Source organism: Pogonomyrmex barbatus, unplaced genomic scaffold (genome assembly GCF_055798465.1).
Source record: "Pogonomyrmex barbatus isolate J1 unplaced genomic scaffold, ASM5579846v1 scaffold5, whole genome shotgun sequence".
NCBI classification, from domain to species: Eukaryota; Metazoa; Arthropoda; class Insecta; order Hymenoptera; family Formicidae; genus Pogonomyrmex; species Pogonomyrmex barbatus.
Window position 1 is genome coordinate 3,357,184 of NW_028297149.1, and position 27,266 is coordinate 3,384,449.

At 37.5% G+C, this 27,266-nt stretch overlaps 1 protein-coding gene and 2 pseudogenes across 1 annotated transcript in view; 1 reads left to right on the forward strand and 2 right to left on the reverse strand.

Moving 5' to 3' along the window:
* LOC148935331 (uncharacterized) overlaps positions 1 to 2,842 on the reverse strand; it is a 2,883-nt gene extending 41 nt beyond the window's left edge. The window contains exon 1 of the mRNA XM_089081623.1: positions 1 to 2,842. This exon is cut by the window's left edge and continues 41 nt beyond it. Within this exon, the coding sequence (XP_088937749.1) occupies positions 38 to 2,842 (2,805 nt within the window). The 3' untranslated portion in view covers positions 1 to 37.
* Positions 2,843 to 2,923: 81 nt separating this feature from the next.
* LOC148935332 (uncharacterized) lies at positions 2,924 to 4,555 on the reverse strand (annotated as a pseudogene).
* A 613-nt stretch (positions 4,556 to 5,168) lies between these two features.
* Positions 5,169 to 6,962, forward strand: LOC148935333 (uncharacterized; annotated as a pseudogene).
* The last annotated feature ends 20,304 nt before the right edge of the window (positions 6,963 to 27,266 follow it).

A 27,266-nucleotide genomic window follows, 5' to 3' on the forward strand; every position in this document is an offset into this window, starting at 1 on the left:
AGCTTTCTTAGCTATTTTGCAAATACATGATACACACTTAAATTATACTTAATATATGCTCTTTTAACATTCGCTTAAACATTTCTAGTTTATCACATCTTTTCATTGTGGCTGGCAACGCGTTGTACATTTTTACTCCTTCGTAGAACATACTTTTTTGTGCACTCCTTGTTCTACGAAATCTTATTATAATATCTCCGGTTTGTCGCGTTTGTCTATCATTTTTACTCCCCACTAGCTCTAATTGATCTTTTAATTGTTCCGGTAGCATGTTATTCACAACCTTAAAGATAAACGTACACACATTATAATATAGCCTCTGTCTTATGGACATAAACTGCAGCGTTTGCAGTATATGTTCCACCTTGGTATATTTATTACACTGCAGTATGACTCTCATAGCTCGGTTTTGCGCTTTTTGCAGTTTGCTTAACTGCGTTTCACCCATGTCAATCAACAACGTCGCACAATATTCAAAATGAGGAGCTATAATTGTCTTGTATACCGTGCATCTGGTGTAAGCCGATATAGAACTACCTATTCTATTGAGAAAACTCGTTTTTTTCCCTATTTTCTTTAGCATATAATCACAGTGGTCGTTGAATCGAAGTCTATCGTCAATAATTATACCTAGATACTTCATCGTTTCCACACGTTCTATCTCAGTTCCATCCAAGCATTTCAACGTAATATTACCTCTTAGCTCTTTTCTTATACTTCTAACTATCATGTATTTCGTTTTCCCTGCATTCATTTTTAATTTATTTATATTCATCCACTTTTCTACTATAACAAACACCGTATTCATTTTTCTTTCTAATTCTGCGCTACTTTCTCCCTCCACATATATTAAAGTATCATCCGCAAACATTTTTATCTTACATTCTTCTGGACAGACTTTGATTATATCGTTTATATAAAGTATAAATAACAAAGGTCCCAATACAGATCCCTGTGGAACTCCATATTCCGTTGTCATTAATTTTGACCATTTATTATTAAATCGCACCTGCTGTGTTCTATTCTTTAGATATGAGTTTAACCATTCAAGGACTTTTCCTCTGATTCCATATTGATATAATTTCCCTAATAATCTTTCCCTATCTATCGTTTCAAACGCTCGCTTCAGATCCATGAAAATTACCCCTACCATTCTCCTTTCACTGACTATCAGTTTCCATTCGTCAACAATAGTCTGAATCGCTGTTTCACATGAATAGTGTTTTCTAAAGCCCGATTGATGTTCAGTTATAATCCTATTATTTTCCAAATACCTTTCAATTTGCTCTTTTACTACCAATTCTAACACTTTCTCAAATATAGGTAACACATTAATAGGCCTAAAATTACTCGCCTTCTTGGCTTTATCTACTTTTGGAATCGGTATTATTGTGGACGTTTTCCAACTTTCTGGACAGCAACCATCTCTCAGGGAGTTATTTATTATATCAACAAATTCCTCTTTTATTACGCAAAACGTTGCTTTTAATATATTACTAGTTATTCCCTCTTCCGTGCCTTTCTTATTTGGCAGTCCTTTAATAATTTTCTCTAAATGCTCTACCGTGATTCCCTCAAAATTTTCCATAGTTACCATATTTTCTATAGCATAGATAATTCTTTTACCTGCGCCTGTAGACTGATCCTCTATTATAGATTTTATTATACTATTAATACTCTGTATATAATATAAGTTAAATTTATCCGCTATATTGCACCCTATTGTACTATAATCTATGTTATCTAATATTTCAAAATATATATCTTTTATTTCTTTAGCACATACTGGCTCGCCTCTAATAATTTCTTTTAAAGTTTTCCACATAGTCGAAGGATCCTTATTAAAATTATTATCCTTATTAAAATCTATCATATTTTCATAATATTCTTTCTTTTTCGACCTGATTAGTTTTACTACTGCATTCCTATTAACTTTAAATTGCAACCAGCTTTGTTCTGTATCAGCGTACACTGCTTGCCTAAATGCCTCATCCCTTTTATCCGCAGCCTCTCTTATTACATCTGAGAACCATTTTTTCCCTTCCCATACTTTCGGAATTCTAATTTTCCTCTTCGGTGCCATTACATCTAACGCATTTACTATACTATTAACAAATTTTTCTGCTCTCTCACTCACACCCATACATACACACTGCCATCCCTGGCTTTCCTGTAATTTATTTTTTACTAACATAACAAATTCACTTTCATCAAACTCTTTGTAATTCCTAGCGCTAAACTCTCTAAATTTACTTTCAATTTTATTCACACTCACCTCAACTTCCAGCCACGCGTGGTCCGTAATTTTGGATTCATGAATTACTTGCACTTTTTTATTACTATTAGCAAAGATTAGATCTATAATTGTTTGACTATCTTTCGTGATTCTCGTCGGTTCGTTAACATACTGTTTCATACCCAAGCTTAACATTGCCATTTGCAATTTCTTCGCATAAAACGAGTCCATCATAAGATCTATATTAAAATCTCCTATTACCATGCATTCACCTTTTATTACTAATTCCTCTACTATATCCTCGAAAAATCTCATGAAATCCCCGTGCGATGCGCTTGGTGAGTGATATATTACCATTATCACTCCTTTATATAATTTATCTTTCACTTCTACCGCGACACACCAACAATTCGATTCTAATTTTTGTACTAATACCGTTTCGTAAATAATATCATTCCTTACATATAGAACAACGCCTCCTGTATTTCTATTCTCAGCATTATATCTAGTCATATTATAACCAGAAACGTTCACTTCACTGTCTTCAATATCCTCGGTCAATCTGGTCTCCGATAATGCTAAGAACGCAGGATTTATTTTCTTCATAATCTGATGTTGAATCTCATCCTTATGCGCTATCAAACTCTGCGCATTTGTATACAGTATAATTTCTTCTTTCTTCTGTAGTTGCTACTTCTCCTCCCAGCCTGCTCTCCTCTTCTCTTCCTGTAACGCCCTCTTAAAAGTCGGACATTCTCGGCTGATAGCTTCATGATCATCATTTATCTTCAAATTGTATGTTCGATTTTTGAACATACAGTTCACACATTTCTTCTCTGTCGCTGTACAGACACGCGAGCTATGATTCCCCGCGCATTTGCAGCATGTTTCTTCTCTCTTACAATTTTCGGCAATATGAAAATATCCCCAGCACTTAAAACACCTTTTGACACTGATGTGATTAAATGCAGGACACTTCTTCCATCCTACATTTAGTTTTGTTTTCTGCAATATCATCTCGTGTGTCTCTTCATCTACTTCCATTATTATTGATCCTTCTTCATTTCCTCTTCTTTGATCGTTATTCTTTACTTTGACCATTCTCTTCACAATTCGCATATTTACTGTATCTATTTTATTCTGCTTCTTTATCGTATTTATAAGCTCATTATCATCTAAGTTCATCTCTTCTAAATTTATATTAATAATTTTTATTTTTGGTTTCGATTTAGACTCCGTCACTTTGTAATTCTCTCCCAGTTTAGCTTGAACTGTCTCTTTCAACTTTTTTACCTCCTCTCCAGTTTCACATCCCATGATTACTACTCCTTTGCTTCCTTTTTTTAATTTTGTTACTCCCATTGCCATATTCTTTATATCTACCTTCTCTTTTATCACTTTTTTCGTGTCTTCACTTTCCTGTTGCAATTTCGGTTTAACAATTATAAGACTCTCTTTCTTCTTTTCTTTAACCGCTTCCTTTGCGTTCCTCCCTTCGATCCATACTCTATTCCCTGTATCATTTTCTTCAAGTTTTCCATCTCTTGTTTAACACTTCCTAATTCTTCTTGAACTACTTCTTTAATCATTATTTTAATTTCATTTTTACGCATCGCTTCATCTTTTATTTCTTTCACAGTTCTTATAATCCAGTCTATTTTTATATCAATGCTTGACCCTTTATTTCCACTGCTCGATGATGTGAACACTCCTGTAGATTCTGTAGATCCTGTCCTGTGTAGATGATGTCCTATCTCTCCCTGCCGGTGCCGGAGCTTTCTCACTATCAGTTAAAAATTCCTCAAATGGGCCTTTACACGGCACGTACTCTTGATTTCTGTCGATAATTTTATGCTTATTTACACATCCTGGATAGTAAAAAAGCTTTGGGCAATTTTTACATTTAACGACTCTGCTCTTAATTGCCTTCCTACATGCCGAGCATCGATACTCTGCATATTCGTCGTCCATGCTGATAATTACCGGCCAAAACCGCTAGTATCAGCATAAGCGATCAGTCACCTGTGACCCACTTTCACACGTCAGCACTATTGTGTCCACGTATAATGTCTACTGTCTTGTGAGACTTCAATGTCTCAAATAATAAATTCACTGCTCACATCCACAGATCGCCGTATCCCGGCTAGATAACTTTCATATCCATCCTCGATCTACGGCGACATAACTCGAAATACTTATTTTATGTCTTTTCCCACTATTTACGCACGAAAATTCACTATTTTGACGGAGCGATGTGACACACGTCTTCACATCGAGAGAGAGAGAGAGAGAGAGAGAGAGAGAGAGAGAGAGAGAGAAAGTAAGTGAGAAATCGCAGGTGCATACTATCGCGTATGGTAAACATGTCGACGCAGCGAACGCCCTGCAGTAATCGCCTGCGTCGGATGGTGAGTTATGCCGTCCCTGCCTACTTTCCGTACGCGTCTCGTTATTCGCTAACTTTTTTCTTTTATAATTTAAAATATAAGCGTCGGACAAAATTTTCGTAACTAAACTGTTATAAAAAAATTTTATGATATTACAAATACTAGTAGTTTAAGATTACACTATCGTTCATATATACACGCAACGCTATTTTTGTAAGTGTGAAATGCGGAACTTTATCTCAACATATTAAAAATATTAGATATGCTCCTGAGATGTGCACACAGGCGAACGCTCGCGGGGGCCCGTGCTCAATTTCAGCGTTTGCCGATCCCTGCACTAAACATCCCGTTTCTTGTAATCATTGAACAGCACGGAAAATTTGGCGTCTTGTTGGATGTCGCGCACGTCTGGGAAATCTCTCCGCGTACAATCATTCCGCGGCTTGTGCATTTTCTTCCGCTAGGTAATTATCATATCACTATATTCCTGCGATGTAAATCTCATTGTTGAGAATAATTGTCAATGAAGACTACGCGATAAGACAATGACATGCAGCATACATCACATTCGTGGATTCCAAGCAGAAACAAGTAACAATTGTGAATATTAACAAGAGACAAGAGAGAGTATTATCAGATATCAGGTGCATTTCAACATCAATGATCCATCAATAAATAGGCAAGAAAAATCGTAAACCAAATACTCAATGTAAAAATAAAGTTTCGTAAAAATAAATTTTCTTCCTTGTTAAATGTTTATCAATCATTTTGATCTTTCAAAATCAAAAATATTGATAAATGTTTATACAATTAATTATAAAATAATTTATTGACAAAGCCATAAATGTGATAAATTTTCTGTTAATGATATATTTGCAAAATTAATTTTGAAGAAAAAGTTGGGAAATTAAAAATATTTTAATTGTTTATGTATAAAACTTATGTATAAAATTTAGAAATATAATTAATCCATATACATTTTTACAAAAATGCAGAATTATTTCTGAATTATAATGTAAAAGTATAATAACATAAAATATTACTCAGCATAGCAGAGATTTAAATAAAGACTAAAACGGTTTTTCAAATAATAATAAAATATGTATATCTCAATTCTGGATTTGTTTAAATTTAACAAATATTAGAAAATTTATTTTAATAACTGCTGCTAGAGATGCTTAACAACGTGTCTATTTTTGTGAAGATATTGCTATAATTGACTTTTTATTTTCACGATATTTTTAGGATATAATAATCGTCAATAAAATATAAAACATGCACAGGCTTTCTTGCGCAATGTCAGTAAAATGCATCTTTTCCCGATTTTATTTTATAGATCGACAAAATTATATTTACACCAAACGGTGTTTTTAGTGCACGTAATTTTTTGTATTGGGATGAGAAAAATCCTCATATCATTCGTGCAGGCGCGTTTCAATATAGATAGTCCATCAACGTGTGGATCAAGAATGATTGCGAATCAAATGGTGAGTGTTAATCATAAAAATTGTTTACGTAATTTTCTTTTCACTGATAAACGTAAATATTTACGTCAACGATTTCCAGATTGACCCATATTTTCTTCCGTCGCATTTAAATGGCGAAAATTATGCACATTTTTTTAAAAAATCGGTTACCTGTGCTCCTCGAAAATATGCTCCTTCATACGAGCACAGTTGATTTGTTGGCATGACGGCGCATTTTCAAAGAAATGTTTGCAATTTATTAAATGCGCATTGTCCAGATAAATGGATAGGTCGAGGTGGCCCTATCACTTGGCCACCTCAGTTGCCAGATTTAAATGTTTTAAATTTTTTTTTATAGTACATAAAAAGTAAAGTAGAGAATAGTACGGAAACTGAAGTACGGCAAGCAATTTTCGCTTTTTCTATCATTACGCAGGAAATGGCATACCATGCAACGCGCAATGTCGTTCGAAGGACCGAATTTTGTATACGACATTTTGAACACCTTTTGCATTAAAAAATGAGAGTGAATTAGGCCTATTGGAAATATCACTATCACTATAAAAAAAATGCACCATGTTATCTACCGCAATCCGTGATGTGAAAATGATAGCGACCTGTCATTTTTCTTGCCATGGAAAGAGCGAAAAAAATCATTTTTCAATGCGTTATACTGCGTCATACACCGCTCGTTATTTATAAATGTATGCATACACACACATACGAAGATGAGAGCGTAGCCATTGCCGCTTTTAATCAACAACTCCACGTGTGCCTAGCGAATGCGTGTCTCACTGGGCGGTTTTATCTTATCGCGCGCTTGCAATTTGACTATTTTCGTAAATTAATAACTCGTTAACTATTGCGAAAATCGCAAAATAGTATAAAATAGGACTTTTTGACTTAGTTTAGTCTGCTCTACCTGCATATGATCGCTTGGCCATTTTTTTGGGGCCATATATACGGGTGATCCTGTATATATATATATATATATACATACACATAATATATACACACACACACACACACACACACGCGCGCGCGCGCGCGTGTGTATCTCTCCAATTGTTTACAAATAATGTTTACAAATTGTTTACAAATTGTTACAAATTGTTAATTGTTTACAAATAATTTGTAATAATCGGTATTGTCCGAATAGATGTTTCTAGCATACATTTTTGCCAGTAACATCAAACAGATGCTTCTGATTATAATTTTTATCAGTACCGTCGAAATAGACGCTTCTGACTTTTTATTATTGAAATCATACTGTAATATGAAACATCAAATGGGCTTCTTCATTCTCATGAGAATGCAATTGATATTTTTATTTTGTCTCTTTAATTGTTTACAAACAATTCATTTGTAATAATCAGTATCGTCAGAACTGACGCTTCTGGCATTCATTTTGCAAGTACTGTCAGAACAGACGCTTCTGATTATAATTTTTATCAGTCCTGTCAAATTTTTATCAGTAACATTCAAATAGACGCTTCTGACATTGACGACACACTTTTCATCATTGCACTAATTATAAAAATATAATTGTAGATAAAATGGTTATGAAAAGAAAGCTTTCTTCAGAACACGTAACTTCGTGTCACGCTCTGTCTCGATTCTGATTGTTTTGACCATACCGTGGCGGGTTCACGTGTGCGAGACACGTACCGGCAGGAATGGTGTCCTGCGCTCGGCGCGCGGCTGCTACACATACACACGAAGCGCGTACGTCCGTGTCTTCGCAGAACGCGAAGGAGATCGCGGAGCAAGGAGAAAAAATAGTAGGGGCAATTCGATGTTCCCATCTTTAATGCAAGACGCGCGATCGAGAGAGAAAGCATAATCGGACGTGATACCGAATTTCAGTATCCCATCGCTGTCTCGCACACTCGACACTAGTGCGAGTGAGAGACCACGATGTCTCTACACATCGCGCTTTGTTTATCGTGTCTTCGCCGTGTCTTCGCGGAGCGTGTAGGAGACGCGACATGGAAGAAAGAAAAACGCGACATATAGAGACACCGCGGTCTCTCACTCGCACTAGCGTCGAGTGTGTGAGACAGCGAAGGAACACCGAAATCGGTATCACGTCCGATTATGCTTTCTCTCTCGATCGCGCGTCTTGCGTTAAGGATAGGAACATCGAATTGCCCCTACTATTTTTTCTCCTTGCTCCGCGATCTCCTTCGCGCTCCGCGGAGACACGGACGTACGCGCTTCGTGTGTATGTGTAGCAGCCGCGCGCCGAGCGCAGGACACCATTCCTGCCGGTGCATGTACATGTGCGTCCGGCGCTCGGCACATTAGATTGGCCGAAGAGAATATAAATATCATCCTACTCTCTTGCACCGAAGCGCCGTGCATAGAGAATAGGAATATTGTTGTACTTTCTCGCACTCGCGACGCAGATGAGAAGGAAATAGCAATATTATCGTACTCTTTGGGGAATTTTCGCCATGCGATGATCCAGTCTTTTGATTATCGTTTCACTATTGCTAACGTAGTATAGTGAATGAATTGAAAAGAATAAACAGACATTAACAATGCATGAAGAGAAACGAAAATCGTTATAATCGTATATAATTTTATGCATAAAAATTATAATTGTGTAATAAATAAGAATGAGTACGAAATTATTTTCTCAGTATAAATGTATACTATATGTTCCGAAAATCTCTAAGAAATTCACAGTTTTGAATAATTAATTACAAATTCAACAAGACATTTATTAAACGATAAATGAAATAATCAAATTATATCATTTCTTTTTTCTCTCTTCTTTTTATTTGATATGAGCAAAAATATGCGTAACTTGTTGAATTTGTAATTAATTATCCGAAATATAGTAAATTTTCCATTTCTAAAAGTCGGAATATATACAATAATATTATAATAAGAAAATAATTTCGTATTTATTCCTATTCATTTTATTATTATACTTTTCAGTTATTATAATTTTATTATAAAATTATATAACAGCTTATTTTAACAAGTAAAGCATATGATTATATATAACAATTTCTTCATACATCGATTCCATATCTGCTTACTGTTTTTAATTCATAATGTATTTATCAACGATAACGAGTGGTGATCAGGTAACGTCGGGTGCGCTCGATGACCGCACGATGCATGGAGCGCGAAAGAGTACGATAATATTTCTATTTCCTTCTCATACGCGAGCGAAAGAGAGAATACAATGATATTCCTATTCTCTACTCACGGCGCTTCAGTGCGAGAGAGTAGGATGGTATTTCTATTTTCTTCGGCCAACTCAATGTGCCGAGCGCCAAGCGCACATGTACGTGCCTCATCTTGTGTATGTGTATATATGTGTGTATATGCGTATATATATGTACGCCTCGCATCGGCATATTGCAGCGACCGACTTCGAGAAATAAATTTATCCGAAATAAATTTGATGTGCGATAGTAAAATAAGAGAATGAATTATATAATAAATTGTGTATGTAATAATGCAATAAAGTATAGTCCTTTTCGCAAATGTATGTATACGCACGTTTTGTTAATTATTTCAATCGTGCATACATCAGAAATATCGAAACGATGGTCAACGGAATTCTGCATTGGTAGAGGCAATGTGTCCGACTTGCTATGCGAAGAGCCCAAGTTTGATTCCTAGCCATTCTCCGTTAGGAGATGCTATCTATTATTATATTATTTTTTAATCTTTTTTACAATATGAAATATACGATAAATTTAATTAAAATAAAAAATTTTTTATAACATTTTATTTGCAAATCGTTATGGCGCTGTATATTTATGAATTTTTATCATGGCACGAGTGTATTTTTAAAAATATGAACAATTTATATATAATTGGACGTTACAAATATGTAGTATATATACGTACATCATTTACGTATATACAGGGTGTTTTATTTTAAGTGATATGATCGATTATCTCGCGAATCGATGATTTTATTGAAAAATTTTTCGAACGAAAATTGTATGGGGGACACATGATGGAAATGTGGACTTGACCTTGAGTGATCTTGTCAAAATCAGGTCAAGATTAATGTTTTTTTGAATGAAAACTCCTATTTTTTTCATTACATATTCTTGTAGCTTATCTCGAGAGCTTTCCAAAACACTATAATAAAGTTATGTTTCATTGAGTACTTTCCGAGTTATGGAGCTTGAAAGTTACAGTATCGCCGGCAATATCCATGTACGCATGCGCCTTTGGCCGGATCAGTGATCGGTCTTGCCTTAGTTGGCCGGATCAATGATCGGTTTTGCCTTAGTTGGCCGAATCATTTATATAGGTGTTTCATTTTAAGTGATATGATCGATTATCTTATATATATATATATATATATATATATATATATATATATATATATTGTCGCGTTCGCGGCGTTACTTCCCGTGATCGCGATACTCGGCGGAGCGCTCTCGGAAAAGAAGACCACTGTTTTAAGAAAGACTCGCTCTTTATTAAACCAACGGTACAGAAACGCGTCCGGCCACCGCAGAATCCGGCCGTCAAATCTGAAAAACAGTCGGAGAACGACGCGTTGCCAAGGGCCGATCCTCTATTCGAACTCTTATCGATTGATATTGATTATTTCTTAGCAGCGCCGAACGGAATACCGCACGGCCGCAACACTGCCCCCCTCTTCATAAAATTGTCGTCCCGACAATTCTTCCTCTTTCAAGAACTTCTTCTTAGGAAAAGACTTCTGGGCTCCTGGCGACTTCCTGCCCTACCCTGGGCTGCTGCCTCAGGTTACCGGGCGCCGCTACTTCCAATCCCAGTCTTCTCTACTCTTCAGAAGAATCTTGTTCTTGAAATTCTCGCGCGTTTCACTCTTGACTCTTCGTCTTGAGCTTTGCGCACTTCTCTCTTCTATTTTTCGGGCAAAGTGGGGGTAATCGTCGTGGACCCTTTCGTCTTTCTAAAAGACACACTAAGCCCCTGCCTCGGCATTCGCCCATCGTCCCCCGGAAAAACCACGACTCGGAAAACCGGGGGCGAGGCAGACTTCTTTTCAGTTTGAAGCACGAGCCTGAAGATCTTGCTTGGTGGTCAGGCTCGAGGATCTCCCCACGACGCTTCTCACGACGGAAGGAAGCTTAAAGAAAAATAAAACAGAACACAGTAACTCAAAACAATTAACAAGAAATAAAAGTAATGTCGAAATTGGAAAACCGGGCCCCGAAAACCTCTTCTTAAAATTCTTCCCTTTCTCTAAACGGAGTTAGCCTGTCGACATGCACAACCTTGCTTTTCCGACCACCTGAACGAGAAATACAGAAAACTACATCACTAATTTTCTTAATTATCTCAAAAGGCCCCTCCCAATCGTTCTGTAGTTTGGGAGACCTACCCTTCTTACGATGAGGATTAAATAACCAAACCTTCTGTCCTTCCTCAAAAACGGGATGCCTAGCCTTTCGATCATAGCGGCACTTGATCTTCAAAGACCTTGATTCTAATCTCTCTCTTACTCTCTGATGAATTTCATCCAGCTTCTGCCGCAAATTTCGAACGTACTCCTCCGCTGACTCGGAAAAACCATAACTGGGAGGAGTACCTCTTAGCAAATCCATCGGCAAGGTAAGATCTCTTCCGCAAAATAATTCTGAAGGAGTTACGCCTGTAGCCTCATGTTTAGAGGTCCTATAGGCAAGAAGAAACATGGGAATCCAACGATCCCAATCCTTTTGATTCTCTTCAATAAACTTTGACAAATACTGTAAAATCGTCTGATGTTGTCTTTCAACTTGACCATCAGACTGAGGATGAAGAGCGGTCGTCCTCGTTTTCCTAATTCCCAAAATTCTCATCAATTCTTGAAAGAGCTGTGATTCAAAATTCCTTCCCTGATCAGTATGAAGTTCCAACGGGACCCCATATCTAGAAACAACCTGATTAACAAAAATTTCTGCTACCGTAGTAGCTCTCATATTTTTCAAAGGAAAAGCTTCTACCCATTTAGTGAAACAATCAACAACAACTAGGAGATACTTGTTGCCTGAAGAAGAAACAGGTAACGGGCCTAAAATATCCATCTGAATCCTCTCAAAAGGAGCTCCCGAATTAAAGATCTGCAAAGGAGATTTCCCCTTATCTGCAGCACCCCTCTTCGCAATACAAATCTTACAGGTTCTGCACCATTCCTCAACATCCTTCTTACAGGTTGCCCAATAAAAACGTTTCCGGATCTTTTCCAGCGTTTTATTGATCCCGAAATGCCCTCCAGAAGGAGTATCATGAACTTCTTCTAAAATCTGCTTCACTTTGCTTCGCGGGACCATCAACTGAAGAAAACTGTTTTTCAAATTAGGAGCCTCCCATCTCTTATGCAAAATCCCATTTTGGACTTCCAAGGCATGCCATTGATGCCAATAGAACTTGGCTGACAATCCTTTCGAAGAAACTTCCTCCCAAGAAGGTCGCAAATCATTTTCTTTCGCAAGTAAAAACATTGCCAGTTCCTGATCCTCTATTTGAACCCTTCGCCAATCCTCAGAAGAATCCTCACGCAAAACAATACGAGCAACTACTTTATCCTCCAAAAGCCCTCTCTGAACTTCCACTTTAGAACAGAATCTACATTTTTCTTCTACACAAGGGCGTCTCGAAAGACCATCGGCATTACCGTGTATAATCCCCTTTCGATGAGCAACATCAAAATTGTATTGTTGTAACCTTTCCATCCAGCGAGCCAATTGTTCCTCCAAGTCTTTGAAGGACATCAACCATCTCAAAGAAGCATGATCAGTTCGAATAGAGAAACTCTTTCCGTACAAATAATGATGAAAATGTTTCATCGAATCTACCAAAGCTAATAACTCTCTTCTTGTTGTGCAATAATTCCGCTCAGGTTTGTTCAAAACTCGACTATAATAAGCAATGACCCTCTCACAGCCGTCCTGAACTTGTGAAAGTACCGCCCCTATTCCAAAACCTGAAGCATCCGTATCCAAAATCATCTTTCCTTCCCCCTTCGGAAAGGAAAGAAGAGGTGCAGACGTTAATGCCTGTTTTAACCTCAAAAATGCTTCTTGACATTGCTCAGTCCATTCAAATTTAGTCAAATTCTCAGTTAATTTAAATAGAGGCTTCGCAATTGAAGAAAATCCTTTAACAAACTTCCGATAATAAGAGCAAAATCCAAGAAAACTCCGGACCTGTTTCTTATTCTGAGGAACTGGCCACTCAGTGACCGCTTCAGTCTTCTCAGGATCCGTAGTGATCCCGGCAGAAGAAACAATATGACCCAAATATTTTACTTGTCTCTTAAATAAATCACATTTCTTTGGGTTAACACTAAGTTTCGCAGCACGAAATCTCAGAAGAACCTCTCTTAAATTCTCTTTCATTTTCTCAAAGGTTTTGCCAAAAACTATCACATCATCTAAATAAACCAGGCAAATTTTCGAAAGTAAACCCCGTAACACCCGTTCCATAAGACGTTCAAAGGTAGCTGGGGCATTACACAGACCAAAAGGCATCGCAACAAATTGCCAAAGTCCATTCCCCACAGAAAAAGCAGTCTTTTCCCTATCTTCGGGACGAATTTTCAGTTGCCAATAACCACTCTTCAAATCTAGAGTAGAAAATCAGGCATTTCCCGATAACTGATCAAGAAGATCGTCAACCCTTGGTAGCGGATAAGAATCTTTTTTCGTAACCGCATTCAATTTCCGAAAATCAATGCAAAATCTAAGAGATCCATCTTTCTTCTTTACCAAAACTGCTGGAGAAACCCAAGGGCTTGAAGATTCTTCAATTACCCCTTGTTCTTTCATGTCCTCCATAATTTTTTCAACTTCTGAACGCATATGAATTGGAATTCTCCTAGGAGCCTGTTTGATAGGACAAGAATCCATTAATTCAATTTTATGTTGAAGAACTTCACACTTTCCTGCAACAGCTTGCTCCGAAAACACGTCACGAAATTCTCGCAACAATGTAGCGAAAACTAATCTCTGATCTTCCTCCAACTCTCGGGAATTATTATTAAAGAATTCTTCCAACTCCGCGGGCACAGCTTCGTCCTCTTGCTTAATTCGACGACAAAAATCTTCCCTATGACCTCCACGGAGAAAAATTCTATAACAGTTTGCATCCCTATTCGTGAAAAGAAATCCGCGCCCAAAATACAATCCTCTCCAATATCGGCAACGAAAATCGGTAACTCTAAATCAAATCTCCCTAACTTTATCTTAGCAAATATTTTAAAACTAATCGGGACTCTTTCCCCCGTAGGATATCTCAAATTTTCTTCCTTAGCTGAAAAACGCTTCCCTTTTCTCCCTATAAATTTACTACTCACTAAGGTCACATCGGAGCCCGTATCCAATTTAAAAAAACAATCTTTCCCATTAAGAGAGCCTTGAAAAACAAAATTTCTTGATTTTTCACACCCTCTCTCAAAACGCTTACAAACACCCGGGGCATTTCTTCCATTTGTCGAGCCCGCCCCTGTAAGTTCGACAAAACCTATTTTCCCTGCTGTGAAATAGAAAGTGATGGACACTCGGAACGGAAGTGCCCTTGTTTTCCGCACTGCCAACATTCCTGTTTCTTTTGAATTTTAAAATTCTTCTTTTTCATAAAATTTAATCCCCTCGTTCCACGAGATTCTACTTTGAACCCGTTCAAATCAGGATTGCTCTTATAATTCGAGCAATCTTTAACCTCCTTAAAATTAAAATTTCTCCGCTCTTTTAAACAATTCTCCCTAATAATTTTAATAGCCAAAGCTCTTTCTACCGCAGCCCTCAAAGACGTTAACCCTTCTAGCTGCAATGTCTGTTTAACATTCACATCAGACAATGCAAGTACAAACTGAGAACAAGCAATTTTGTCACGAACTCCAGGAGAACATTCAGGATAAGCTAATCGAGATAAAGCGATATCCGAGCCTAATGCAGCTAAATCTTCTCCGAATCTCTGTTTTCGATTCGTAAATTGATAATAATAATTTTGCGAGGATAAATTTTCTCCAAAACGTAGTTCTAAACGCGCGACTAAATTTTCAAATTGAGAGTTCTCAAAATCCGTGCCCCCTTCCAAAATCGCACGCGCTTTTCCTCGGAGACATGACGCTAATACGACAGCCTTTTCCGCGTTTCCCAAATTATTCGCCCGCGCAATTAAATTAAATTGCGTAAGATATTCGCGCAACGGAACACTACCATCATAAATATCGGGCTTAAGTTTCAAGTCGGAATTAAAATTTGAAAAAGGAAATGATTGGCCTGATATCGGACGTTGCGAAATCTCTTCCTGCGGACCGGGCATTGAAAATGTTTCTGTCTCTCGACGAGCGCGCTCCTCCCTCAGAGAGCGAAGCTCCTCCAGCGTTAAGCGAAGAATCTCCTCCAAATTCGGAGACGCCTCCGGTCCTTCCGCTCGAGTGCAGGCCCTTTTCCTCGCAGAGATCACTCTCCGACTTTTCGCCTCTTCCTGTCCAATCCCCGTCTCTTCTGTTTGTCGCTCCGCCATTATCTCTCTCACACACACACACACGAATCGAAAAATTCGATCCCGGACGAGCCCCCAAAATTGTCGCGTTCGCGGCGTTACTTCCCGTGATCGCGATACTCGGCGGAGCGCTCTCGGAAAAGAAGAACACTGTTTTAAGAAAGACTCGCTCTTTATTAAACCAACGGTACAGAAACGCGTCCGGCCACCGCAGAATCCGGCCGTCAAATCTGAAAAACAGTCGGAGAACGACGTGTTGCCAAGGGCCGATCCTCTATTCGAACTCTTATCGATTGATATTGATTATTTCTTAGCAGCGCCGAACGGAATACCGCACGGCCGCAACAATATATATATATATATATAATTGTATATTATTATTGGACGTTAGAAATATGTAATATAATATAATGTAATATAATACAATATATCACGCCGTGATTTTATGGTAGATGGCATTGCAATCTGATTCTGAAAGACAAGGATGAGTACACGAAAAAAAGGATGGACGATGTCGTCGAAATGAGAAATGATTATACGCATACTGTTGATGATAGATCTTTTTTGTTAGGCTTTTGATTGTAATTTTACAAGCTCAGTATTGTTATTTAAAGTAATCCAAACTGCGGAACTATATCATTTTATCCATAGAACTGTAAAACTTATATATATATATATATATATATATATATATATATATATAAATTACTATTGTATATAATATATATAATATATATATATATATATATATATATATATAAAATAAAGTGAATTTAATTTTTTATCGATTTTCTCATTAAATCAACCATCCCGCACTTCTTTTTTGTGCTATGTTTGAATTGCACAAGAGGATTTTGCAATCTGTAAAGCCAATTCAAGGATTTATGTCAGCTGTAATGTATCGATAATCCCGTCAGTATTTTCAATAAAAACAGTCAACATATAACTTTGTGTTTTTACTTATATATATATATATATATATATATATATATATATATATATATATATATATGTAAATTTCATTCATAATCTATATGTCTTCACATCGTTCCAGTCAAATTTATGATCGTAATATAATCTGTGCTTGGTAATGACTGAACGTGTATTTGTGTTTCTGCGTATATGATTTTAGTGTTCATGCAGTCTCGTTTTTAATTATCTTACAATTTGTCCGCACGCATCGCAATTGTTGCAGCAGATCTTGTATATTACATTCCTTTTGAAATGTGCTGATAGAGCGTCCTTATAAATTCTAATCATCAACTTATTCATATTAAAGAACGCGGATTTTGCGTTGAAATCATTAGCAATTTTTTTAAGTTTGGTCGCAATTCTCGGAACAAAAGATAAAATGACTCATTTTGTTCCTTGTGATTGCACTGTTGTATTTGGCGTAATCTATCATCTTGTTTAACTAAAATTTTTAATTTCGAATGAATGTTATCAAAGATAAAATTGAGAGGGTAATCATTCATTAACAGAATAATAATCACTAAATTCATGTTTTTTGATGGTATTTCGGGTGAGGTAATAAGAACGCTCTATCAATGAGTCCAGCAATATATATTTAGAAGCAATACTGCTTCTTTTTGGGCGAGAGGGTGTTGAGAGTGAGATATGAGGTACCTCCCTGAGAATATGAGTTTATGAAACCAATCAATTTCAATGTTCTTATTAACAATCTTTAAGGTTAAATCGAGAAAATTCAACTTGCTCCTCCCATCTCAGCAGTAAATTATAATCTAGGATGATAGTTGAACCTTGCAAGAATCTCATCAATCAATTGGGAAGGAATGGTCATTTCGATATCATCAACGTATCTATAAATAAATGGTAAACGGGTCTCAACACCCTCGAGCACGCTCTCCTCCAAATCTCTTAATACTAAATCAGCTATGATCGATGACAATGGGGAACACATAGTGGTTCCAAAGGTTTGCTTATAAAGTTTGCTTGTAAAGTGTTATATTGTCAAGGATAAAGAAAGTTGAATTTAGGACAAACGAGATTGCACTCAAAAATTCGTCTTTAGGAATGTCGTAGTTCTTCGAGATGTCTCCCCAGCGCTTAACAATACTGTCAATTGATAGATCGATAGGAACATTGGTGAACAAGGAGACCACATTGAAGGAAACAAGTATGTCATCATCAGTCAATTGTATATAAGATAACTTGTTGGCGAGTTTTAAAACTATTTTCTATACGAGTTGAAGGTTTTGAGATACTTCTTGACAGGACTTTGTTCAAGAAGAATGCCAGATTGTAAAGTGGACTATCAATTGACAAGACAATTCGAAGGGGGCATCCATGTTTGTGTATTTTAGTAAGTCCGTAAGTCCTGGGGAGAATCCCATCGGTACAGTACAGAGTCTCGGATATGTAGTTAGAATTCTTCCAGGCTTTGAGAATATCTCGCAACTTGTCAATGTAGGATCTTTCGTGATCATGCTATAAGTCTCAGTATCGTGTAACATATCTTTTATTTTCATAAGGTAACTGTCTTTATCCAACGTGATAGTGATATTACCTTTATCTGCTCGGATGAATATGATATTAGGATGGGTGTGCAAATTGTTGCGTGAATTTTAGTAAATGGAATAGTCTAATGTTAATGCTATTTTTATGAGGAAGAACTGGGGCGAAATATTTTCAAAACTTGGAAAAACTCTAAGTACATATCGAAGACTCTGTACAAACGCATTTACCGATGGAATTCTCCCCAGGGCTTACGGACTTATTAAAATATAATAGAAAATAGTTTTAAATTGAACCAAACTAAAAAAATTGCGACCAAACTCAAAAAAATTGCTAATGATTTCAAAACCCGCGTTATTTAATGTGAATAAGTTGAGAGGCATGATTAGCGTTTATAAGGACGCTCTACCAGCACATTCCAAAAGGAATGTAGTATACAAGATTTGCTGCAACAATTGCGATGCGTGCTATGTCGGACAAACTATGAGACAATTAAAAACGAGACTACATGAACACCAAAATCATATACGCAAAAACAAATATACATTCAGTCATTACCGAGCACAGATTATATTACGATCATGAATTTGATTGGAACAATGTGAAGGTATTAGACTGAACAAAATTTACAGAAACGATTGATTTCAGAGATGCTTTTTATTAAAAAACAAAATAATAATACTAAATTAACAGTCTGATAAATTCTTGCTAAATTCTTGCATCACGCATATGTTTCCATCTCGAGCAAACCTCGGTTTTGTTTTGATTGCAAATTGTTGAATTGAAGAGTCACTCACTGCGCTCAGTTATTGTCTGGAGGTCAAGGCGGACGCGCTGTGCGGTGTGCTGCTCGATGCAAACTGTGTTAATCTGATAATTGAGCCCCTTAATGACCATTGTCTCGTTTCCTTTAAGGATGACATATATATATGTGTGTGTGTGTGTGTGTGTGTGTGTGTGTGTGTGTGTGTGTGTGTGTGTGTGTGTGTGTGTGTGTGTGTGTGTGTGTGTGTGTGTGTGTGTGTGTGTGTGTGTGTGTGTGTGTGTGTGTGTGTGTGTGTGTGTGTGTGTGTGTGTGTGTGTGTGTGTGTGTGTGTGTGTGTGTGTGTGTGTGTGTGTGTGTGTGTGTGTGTGTGTGTGTGTGTGTGTGTGTGTGTGTGTGTGTGTGTGTGTGTGTGTGTGTGTGTGTGTGTGTGTGTGTGTGTGTGTGTGTGTGTGTGTGTGTGTGTGTGTGTGTGTACGTACGGTAATAATTTTAATTCATGATTTTAACATCGGTGAGCTCATCGGATGAACACAGGATCTTGTGACGCGGTCACCTCGCTCGACGCTCGGATCGGCTCGTCGGTGTCCGGGTTCGAGAGCAGGGGAGACTCAAGCGTACGTGAACACAAGTGGCGGCGAAAAGATCGCTTATTGGTGGAAAGGTAGATATAGAGTAGTGCAGAGCCGAATGATGTCGCAGTGTCGCTGGTAGCGGAGACGCAACCGGTTGGCGTAAGGCGATGAGATGCGCAGGACGGGTGCGGCGTGCGATCGACAACGATCTATTTACACGGCGCGGTTACCACTAGGGATCTTAGGATTACTGACTTATAACTAGCGGCTTTAATCTCTATCGCCTGCACTTACGAGCTAATGTCAGGCGGGACGGTTAGGTATTGCGGGCAGGGTCGAGTGCCACGTCGAGCTCTGCCTTCGCAACGGAAACCGGCGAAACCCAGTGGAGCTGAGCGAAACCTCAGCCCGAGGAGTGGTGACAGGAGTCGGCGAAACCCGACAGAGCTGAGTGAAACCTCAGCCCGTGGAGCGGTGACAGGAGTCGGCGAAATCCGACAGAGCTGAGTAAAACCTCAGCCCGTCGAGCGGTGACAGGAGTCGGCGAAACCCGACAGAGCTGAGTGAAACCTCAGCCCGTAGGTAGAGAAAACCGGTGAAACCCGGCAGAGCCAAGTGAAACCTTGGCCCCGAGAGGTAGTAAGTACTGGTTAGGTCGGTATCGGGAGTCGGATCGCAGGATAGGATCTGGTCTCGATGTCTCGGCTGGCCGGGCTTATATACCCGGCCGACGTTCCCCACTGCGCGCCGTCGGTCCGGTGGTGGGGAGTCGGTATCGCGTGGGGGCACCGCGAGCGAGATAGCGTGAGCGAGACGGCGCGTGCGACCTATAGGCAAGCGAGCGACTGCGATAGCGCAAGTGGTGTACGTGCAAGCGGGATGGGTAGTGCCGGGTAGTAAGCCAAGCGTTTCTCTATATGTATATATTTTGTAAGAATTTTGTATGTGTATGTATATATATATGTATATATGTTCGTAACGGCCCTGCCGTTACAATCTTATATTTATTTTTATATTCATTGAAGGTGACTCAAATTTGAGTCGAAACGTCTGTATTATATATATATTATATATATATATATATATATATATATATATATTAAAATTATATACTAAAATTTGTAATAAAGAGTGTTAATTGTACACTATGAATAGCACTGATTCTCATTTGCCTTAATTTTCACATTATATTAACATCAAGAATCACTTTATTAATTAAAATTATAAATAATTATATATATATATATATAAATTATATATAATATTATATTATATATATATATATATATATATATATATATATATAAAATAAGATGATGTTTTTATAAATTTAAAACAAAATATAATTTTTGAGAATTTTGATGTATATGTTTTAGAATATTAGAAAATTATATGAATTAATAAAATTAATTGTATTTGAATACTTACAACTATTTTTTGTATGAAAAAACATAATGATTTTATTAAACATGCCTGTACAAAAACTATTCTTTTTAAGAATAACTGGATTACAATTGATTGATTCAATCCTCACGCTTAGTTGCTAAGATAGTACGCTTTCTTTTCTTTTATCTATTCTGTCTACTCTCTTTTATGTTGCATGTTATGTACTTGCGAAAACCCAGTCTTCATAAATAAATAATTATTCACTATTTACCATATACAAATAATAAATAGAGTCCCAACTTATAAATTCATTCGATTACTCAAACCGCCAGCCTTCTCATTTCTAATCTCTCTGCGCCTCAAATTATATAAATAAATGTATTTTACAAATTTCATGAGTTGTATTTTTTTTTGTTCTTTTATCATTTTTACCATTTTTTATTTATTCAAGATATTTTTTATTTAACTAAAGATTTTTGTGTTGAATGTAATCTTGATACATTCAAATTATTATTTTTTAACGAAAGTCGAAATCTTGAAAATGTTGTATTATCTCTTTCTCTGTCTTTCGCATTGCTTATGTGAGAAACATGAAGATTATTAACAGCACATACTTGTATAGTCAAAGATCCCATTTACTATAATTACTCATATATCATTTACAAAGCTACAAATTATAATAATTTATAGATCATTTCCTTACCGTTGTAAAACTTTGCAAAGAAAAAATATATATCATTCCAGCGGATAAACGACAAGGTTCTAAACATTTTCGTATAGGAATTAGCAAATTTTTTTGCATTCTTAATGGCGTTAAATACCATAGTCCATTATATCTGAAAGAATACATTTAAAATGATATATTATAATAATTAATATTTTTTGAGTGTTCTGTATATTTTTAAATATATAAATCCTATTTATCAAAATTCTGAGTATACATTATTTTTTCCAACTGTATTAACCTTCAATTATAACTATGACTTTTTTAGGTTCAAACAAAAATTTTAGTTCACTTTTCAACGCGGTTGATGTAGGAGTCTAACTTATACATAAAAAATTTTGAATATTTCTCTATCAGTTGCCTTATGGAAGTGAATTAGTTGCATTGTGTACTTCAAAAAGAGCAAAGAAAGCGATTTTGATCACGCAGATTCAAAATCTATGCATTCAATAATTTTTTCATTAACACTTGAAATTGAGTATTATAATTGCACATTTTTATTATGCAAGTGAGGTAAGCACTTTTGGTTCAATTTATTTAGAACATTTAGAAAAATTGTGAATAAACATATACAAGATAACTTTTTTGCGAAATATTTAATGGATATTTTGTTATTTGTTCTAAAGTACTGAAATATTTTTGTGTAATCCTTATAACAAAAAGTGCAAATAAGAACACAGAGAGAAGTTAATGGCATTTGTTGAAAATAAATCTTACAAAATGTAAGAATCTTGAGCACTATTTCCGAATATCCATCGGCCGGATTCGGCAATTCGATCGATTAACAGTCAGACAATAAAGGTTTTTGCTACACTTTCTCACAATACGTGAAAATAACGAAATAGTGCAAGCTATTCTGTGATTTTGTTTTGTATCACACCGCCTAACTCAGCCAAATAACGCGGAGTATAGTCTAAGATCTGCGTCGGAATTTTTCTGAATCGAATGGCAGGCGATCTTAATACGTACAACCCGATTATAACGGCACGTGTGCCATTACTAGTTTTTGGGTCAACTACCAGCGCTCTTAGAGTGCCATTACCCATGTAATCCCCTCCATAGGAAACTTCTCCTACCGAGGAGAATCGTAGAGGGAAGCGGTATATAAGACGGCTCATCAGACGAGTCGGCATCAGTTCCCATTTCGAGTGAGACAACTCAGGGTGTTCCCGAGCGTCGATCGAGATTTCCTTCCAAACTTTCCTATCCTGCCAACATCACGAAAAAGGATGTTACCTCTCCGAAACTAGGGTGCTATCGGCATTGGTCTACCCGACTATCCTGCCGAAACCACGGAGAAGAGTGCTACTTCTCCAAAGCCACGGTGCTACCGGCGTCGGTGATGTGCGCGCGATTGCCCTCGCTTGGGCACCGCTAACGACTTGTAGATAGTGTCGATAGTTAACTTATAAGTCTTTCTTGCGCGGCATATCATCCGTTGCACGAGTCCCCCCGTACGATCGTATTCCATCCGCGCCGCTAACGATCCCCTGCACGATTGTGCCTTGCTTTTGCGTCTTCCAATCCTCCGCACGGTTACGTTGCTTACCGACCGCTACTCTTGTACTCCGCTTCTGCGAGATTATATCTTTCTCTATCGTTGTAAATACCAATCGCTACTCCGCTCCTGCGAGCTTTGTATCTTTCTCTATCTCTGTAAATATGAACTACTACTCTGCGTCTGCGAGTTTTGTACCTTTATCTATCTGTGTGAATACCGATCGCTACTCCGCTTCGACGAGCCTGGTGTTTCTTTCTATCATTGCAAATAACATCCCCGTTGCGAATCACACTGCGCCAGATCACACATACGCATACACACACTCATACACATGCACACACACGCACACTCGCACACCTACTCTCTGTAATACTCATTGATCTAATAAATGATATTTTTGCTAATTAAATAATATTTTTGCGTGTCGTTAGTAAGCTTGGATCTCTCCCTTCTCTCGAATCCTAACACCGATGAGCTAATGCGCGACATCGAGAAAGATGCACCGTTACATGACTTGATACCGACCGATTCCCTCCTAATATTGAATTGTTACGGTATAAAAGGTAGTCTTCGAAAAAGAAAAATGCTACCAGTAATCGAGACGCAAGACGTCCCTGAAACGAGATCTAATTAGCCATATAGTATATGATATGTCCGTGCACTCAGTTGACTATCATCGAATAGTAAAAAAAGCCAGCTATATCTCCATCTTTCTTCTATTGTAAGATTCTCTGTAATCCGAGGCGGTGATAAATTAAGTGATAAATCTTGATTCAAGTGATAAATCTTATTTTATCACGCAATGCTATGTATATATAGAGTGGCCCAAAATTACCGGAAATTACTTTACATGAGCGGATTTTTTTGAAAAATTCTAAGATGAAAATCTTAATATGAAAATGTCGAGGCTATATTTTTCAAATTATAAACGAATAAAGTTGATCAGTTATAGTGCACTCAGGCATATTAAATTATTTATTTAATTTTAATACATTTATGCACAATAAGTTGTCGACATGTATCTATTTAATAATTGCAAAATATCAAAAAAGATTCCATTTTTCTTGGCCTATCCTTAGCACTTCTCCAATAATGAACTTTCCTTTTATATTTTATTAGATATATCATCGATGTCACATGATACGAGGGTCGTCTGAAAAGTTTTGAGCCTAATATAGAAACAAGTATTTTTTCGATCAAATTCAGTTTTATTTTTCAACATAATCTCCTTTTAAGTCAATACACTTTTCCCAATAATGTTCTTACCTCTTTAACCCATTCAAATAATAGTTGATGTCTTGTTCTCCAAAATAGGCTTCTACGGATGCAATGATTTTCTCGTTCGACGAAAATTTCTGTCACTCGAACCAAACTTTGAGCCTAGAAAACAGGAAAAAGTCTAGGAGCCAGATCTGGTGAAAATGGTGGGTGGTTAATCGATTTGAACCACAACTCATGATTTTTTGCTATGGCGATCATCGAAGTGAATTAATGAAACAGCACTTTCTTCTTCTTTAAATGTGGCCATTTTTTCGCAATTTCTGCCTTCAGCTTGTCAATTAATGAAGCGTAGTACTCCATTATTGTTTTATCTCTTTCCAAGATAGTCGATGAACACAATTCTATGACTCCCAAAAAACAGCCATTATCTTCTCAGCTGATGAAACCATCTTCGTTTTCTTCGGAGCAGGTTAATCCTTCGCAGTCCACTGTTTTGATTGTTCCTTCGTTTCAAGAGTGAAGTAGTGGATTCAATTTCATCAACAGTTATTAATGGACGCAAAAAATCCGACTCGTTTCATTTAAATTGCTCCAACAGAACCTTGGGAATGTTCATTTAAAAGCATTTTTGGTCCACAGTGAGCAAGTGTGGCACCCAACGCGTGATTAGCTTACGCATGCTTAATTCTTTAATCAATATATGACAAACACGTTCTTTCGATATGCTCACAGCCTTTGCTATTTCTCTAACTTTGATTCGATGGTTGTCCAGTATCATTTGATGAACTTTTTCGATATATCAGTATAGTCACAGTTGTTAGTCGTCACGAACGCTTATCATCAGCCAAGCTGGTACAACCATGTTTAAATTCAGCTGCCTATCTGTTCAAGGTGACAAATGATGCAGCAAAGTTCTTGTAAACAACGTCCAACTCGGTTTTAATTTACGTAGACGTATTGCCTTTCAAATGCAAGAATTTAATCACGGCACGATATTTTTTATTTTTATTGATTTTTTTTATTTTTACAAAAACAATGACATTGATTTACACGAATAACTGTCAAACAATAACTGAGTGTCCAAAATGGCTACAATTTTCATATGTATTTTTCAAAGCATTATAACCGCCGCCCCTGAGAACGGTCTCTCAGACGTAACTTGACTATAAGTTGGGCGCCAGGCACGAGCATTCAATCACACAAAAAAACCACAAGCTTAATTTTATGCAATAAAATCTAGATTTGCGGACGCAAAACGATAATCTGGCAGCTCGGTCATAAATGATAGAGGGAGGAGTTTACGAACTCGGGGCGCGAGAAAGAAGGACTAAAAGTGAGACAACAAGAATTAAAGATATTGACAATAAGATTGGCTTTAATTTCACCCGAATAATTACATTAACTAGTCTCAATCATCTCTTCACAATGCGGTAATATTTTAAATATCTCGAATCTCGCTACGACAAAGAATTACACAAAGAAATTTATAAACTATAATGACGGTACAGTATTTCGGACAATAATATTTTCGCCAGACGGTAATCGAGCTCACATAAACACGTTAAATTGTTATACCGAGTAATTTAATACGGCAACGCGAACGACACGTTTTATTTCACTCTTACGACAACATTCTGCACACGGCAATCATACATGAATCGGACGAGTACGACATTTATTTAGATTTTCCGCAAGTGACGAGGACGAGAGAAAAACGCGACTAGAGACTCGATAATTATCTCGTGAGGAAGACACGCAGCCGGCTCACCGGGCGAAAAACGAAGATGATGCAATAATCCTCGCGGTCGCAGGGAATGCTTTCCCCTCGAAATTCTTGCGAGCCAGCCTTCGCGCGATTCCTCTGATTTGCGGGCGAAATGATAGCTTTACAAAGTTTTATATGGTTCGCCTCACCCGACGGCAACGCTCTCTCTCTTCCTACGGTCAGCTCCTCGTCCTTCCTTCCTGCATTCACTCTCAGTCACCACGAAACGGAAAGTGTCATTCTTTCTAAATCCTTACGCTACGAATATGGTTATCACTCTCTTCGTATTGATTAGCGCCGCGGCGCGATCAACCAATAAATCTTCTATATTTCGGCGTGAGCCCTAGATGTCCCGCGGTTCGCTGATCCCGGGAGATTTGAAGACAGCGATCTACTATCTTTAGCAGAGCTTGCGATTCCTGACAATTTTCTCATTAATCGATCCTTCCAGCGAGAGATGGCTATCTCTTCCGGCTCGGTTATCTTCGAATTCCTCAATTCGTCTTCCTCGATGCGAGGTCTCCTCACAATCTCGCGAGAAGTGGCGCTTCCCCTCTCGATCGCTCTTCGATTCCCACGTTGCATGAGTCAGCCCCTTGACTCCTGTAAATGTTTCACAGTACGGGAGCTTTGCATATAGAAAAATCAGCAACTAATTAGGGTGATACGATCTGATTATTCTTCATATCTGATGGTGGCATCCCCTTTACATTCGGTCGTTGTTGGTTGTCGGGAGACACGCGGTCGTATATGAGCCTTGCAGTAGCCGTCGATCTCGCCAATTTAACGTAGTACCGAGGAAATCAGAGGAAACGATAACGCAAGAACGAAAAACAAAAAGGTTTGTACGATTATCTAGATGACCCGCGCCGCTCGAGCTTTCGCTCCTGTTCTCTTCTCTCAAATGGGTGGATGCAGGACCCAATAATACTCCGAATCGGAGCCGCACTTTGTGACGGGCGATCTCAAGACTCCACGTCACAGCATATACGATTGTAATACCAGAATGATTTTGATAAGTAATGCCATCTTCATGTTGAGGCTGAAAACTTTTCAGATGACCCTCGTATTTCTTTTACATCGTATGCGTAATTTTCTTCTTCATCAGTGAGCTTTATTTCTTTTGCTTCTTTACATCAAATGCGTTTCTGGAGTCCAATAATTCATCTTCTTCCATTTCATATCCATTTTCGTACCCTTCTTTTAAGATAACTTGTATTTTTTGTCTCATTAAGTTCATCTGATGTAACAGGATTGTCTAGGAAGCTCAAAACAATAAATACTGCGAATAGCAGTATTATTTCG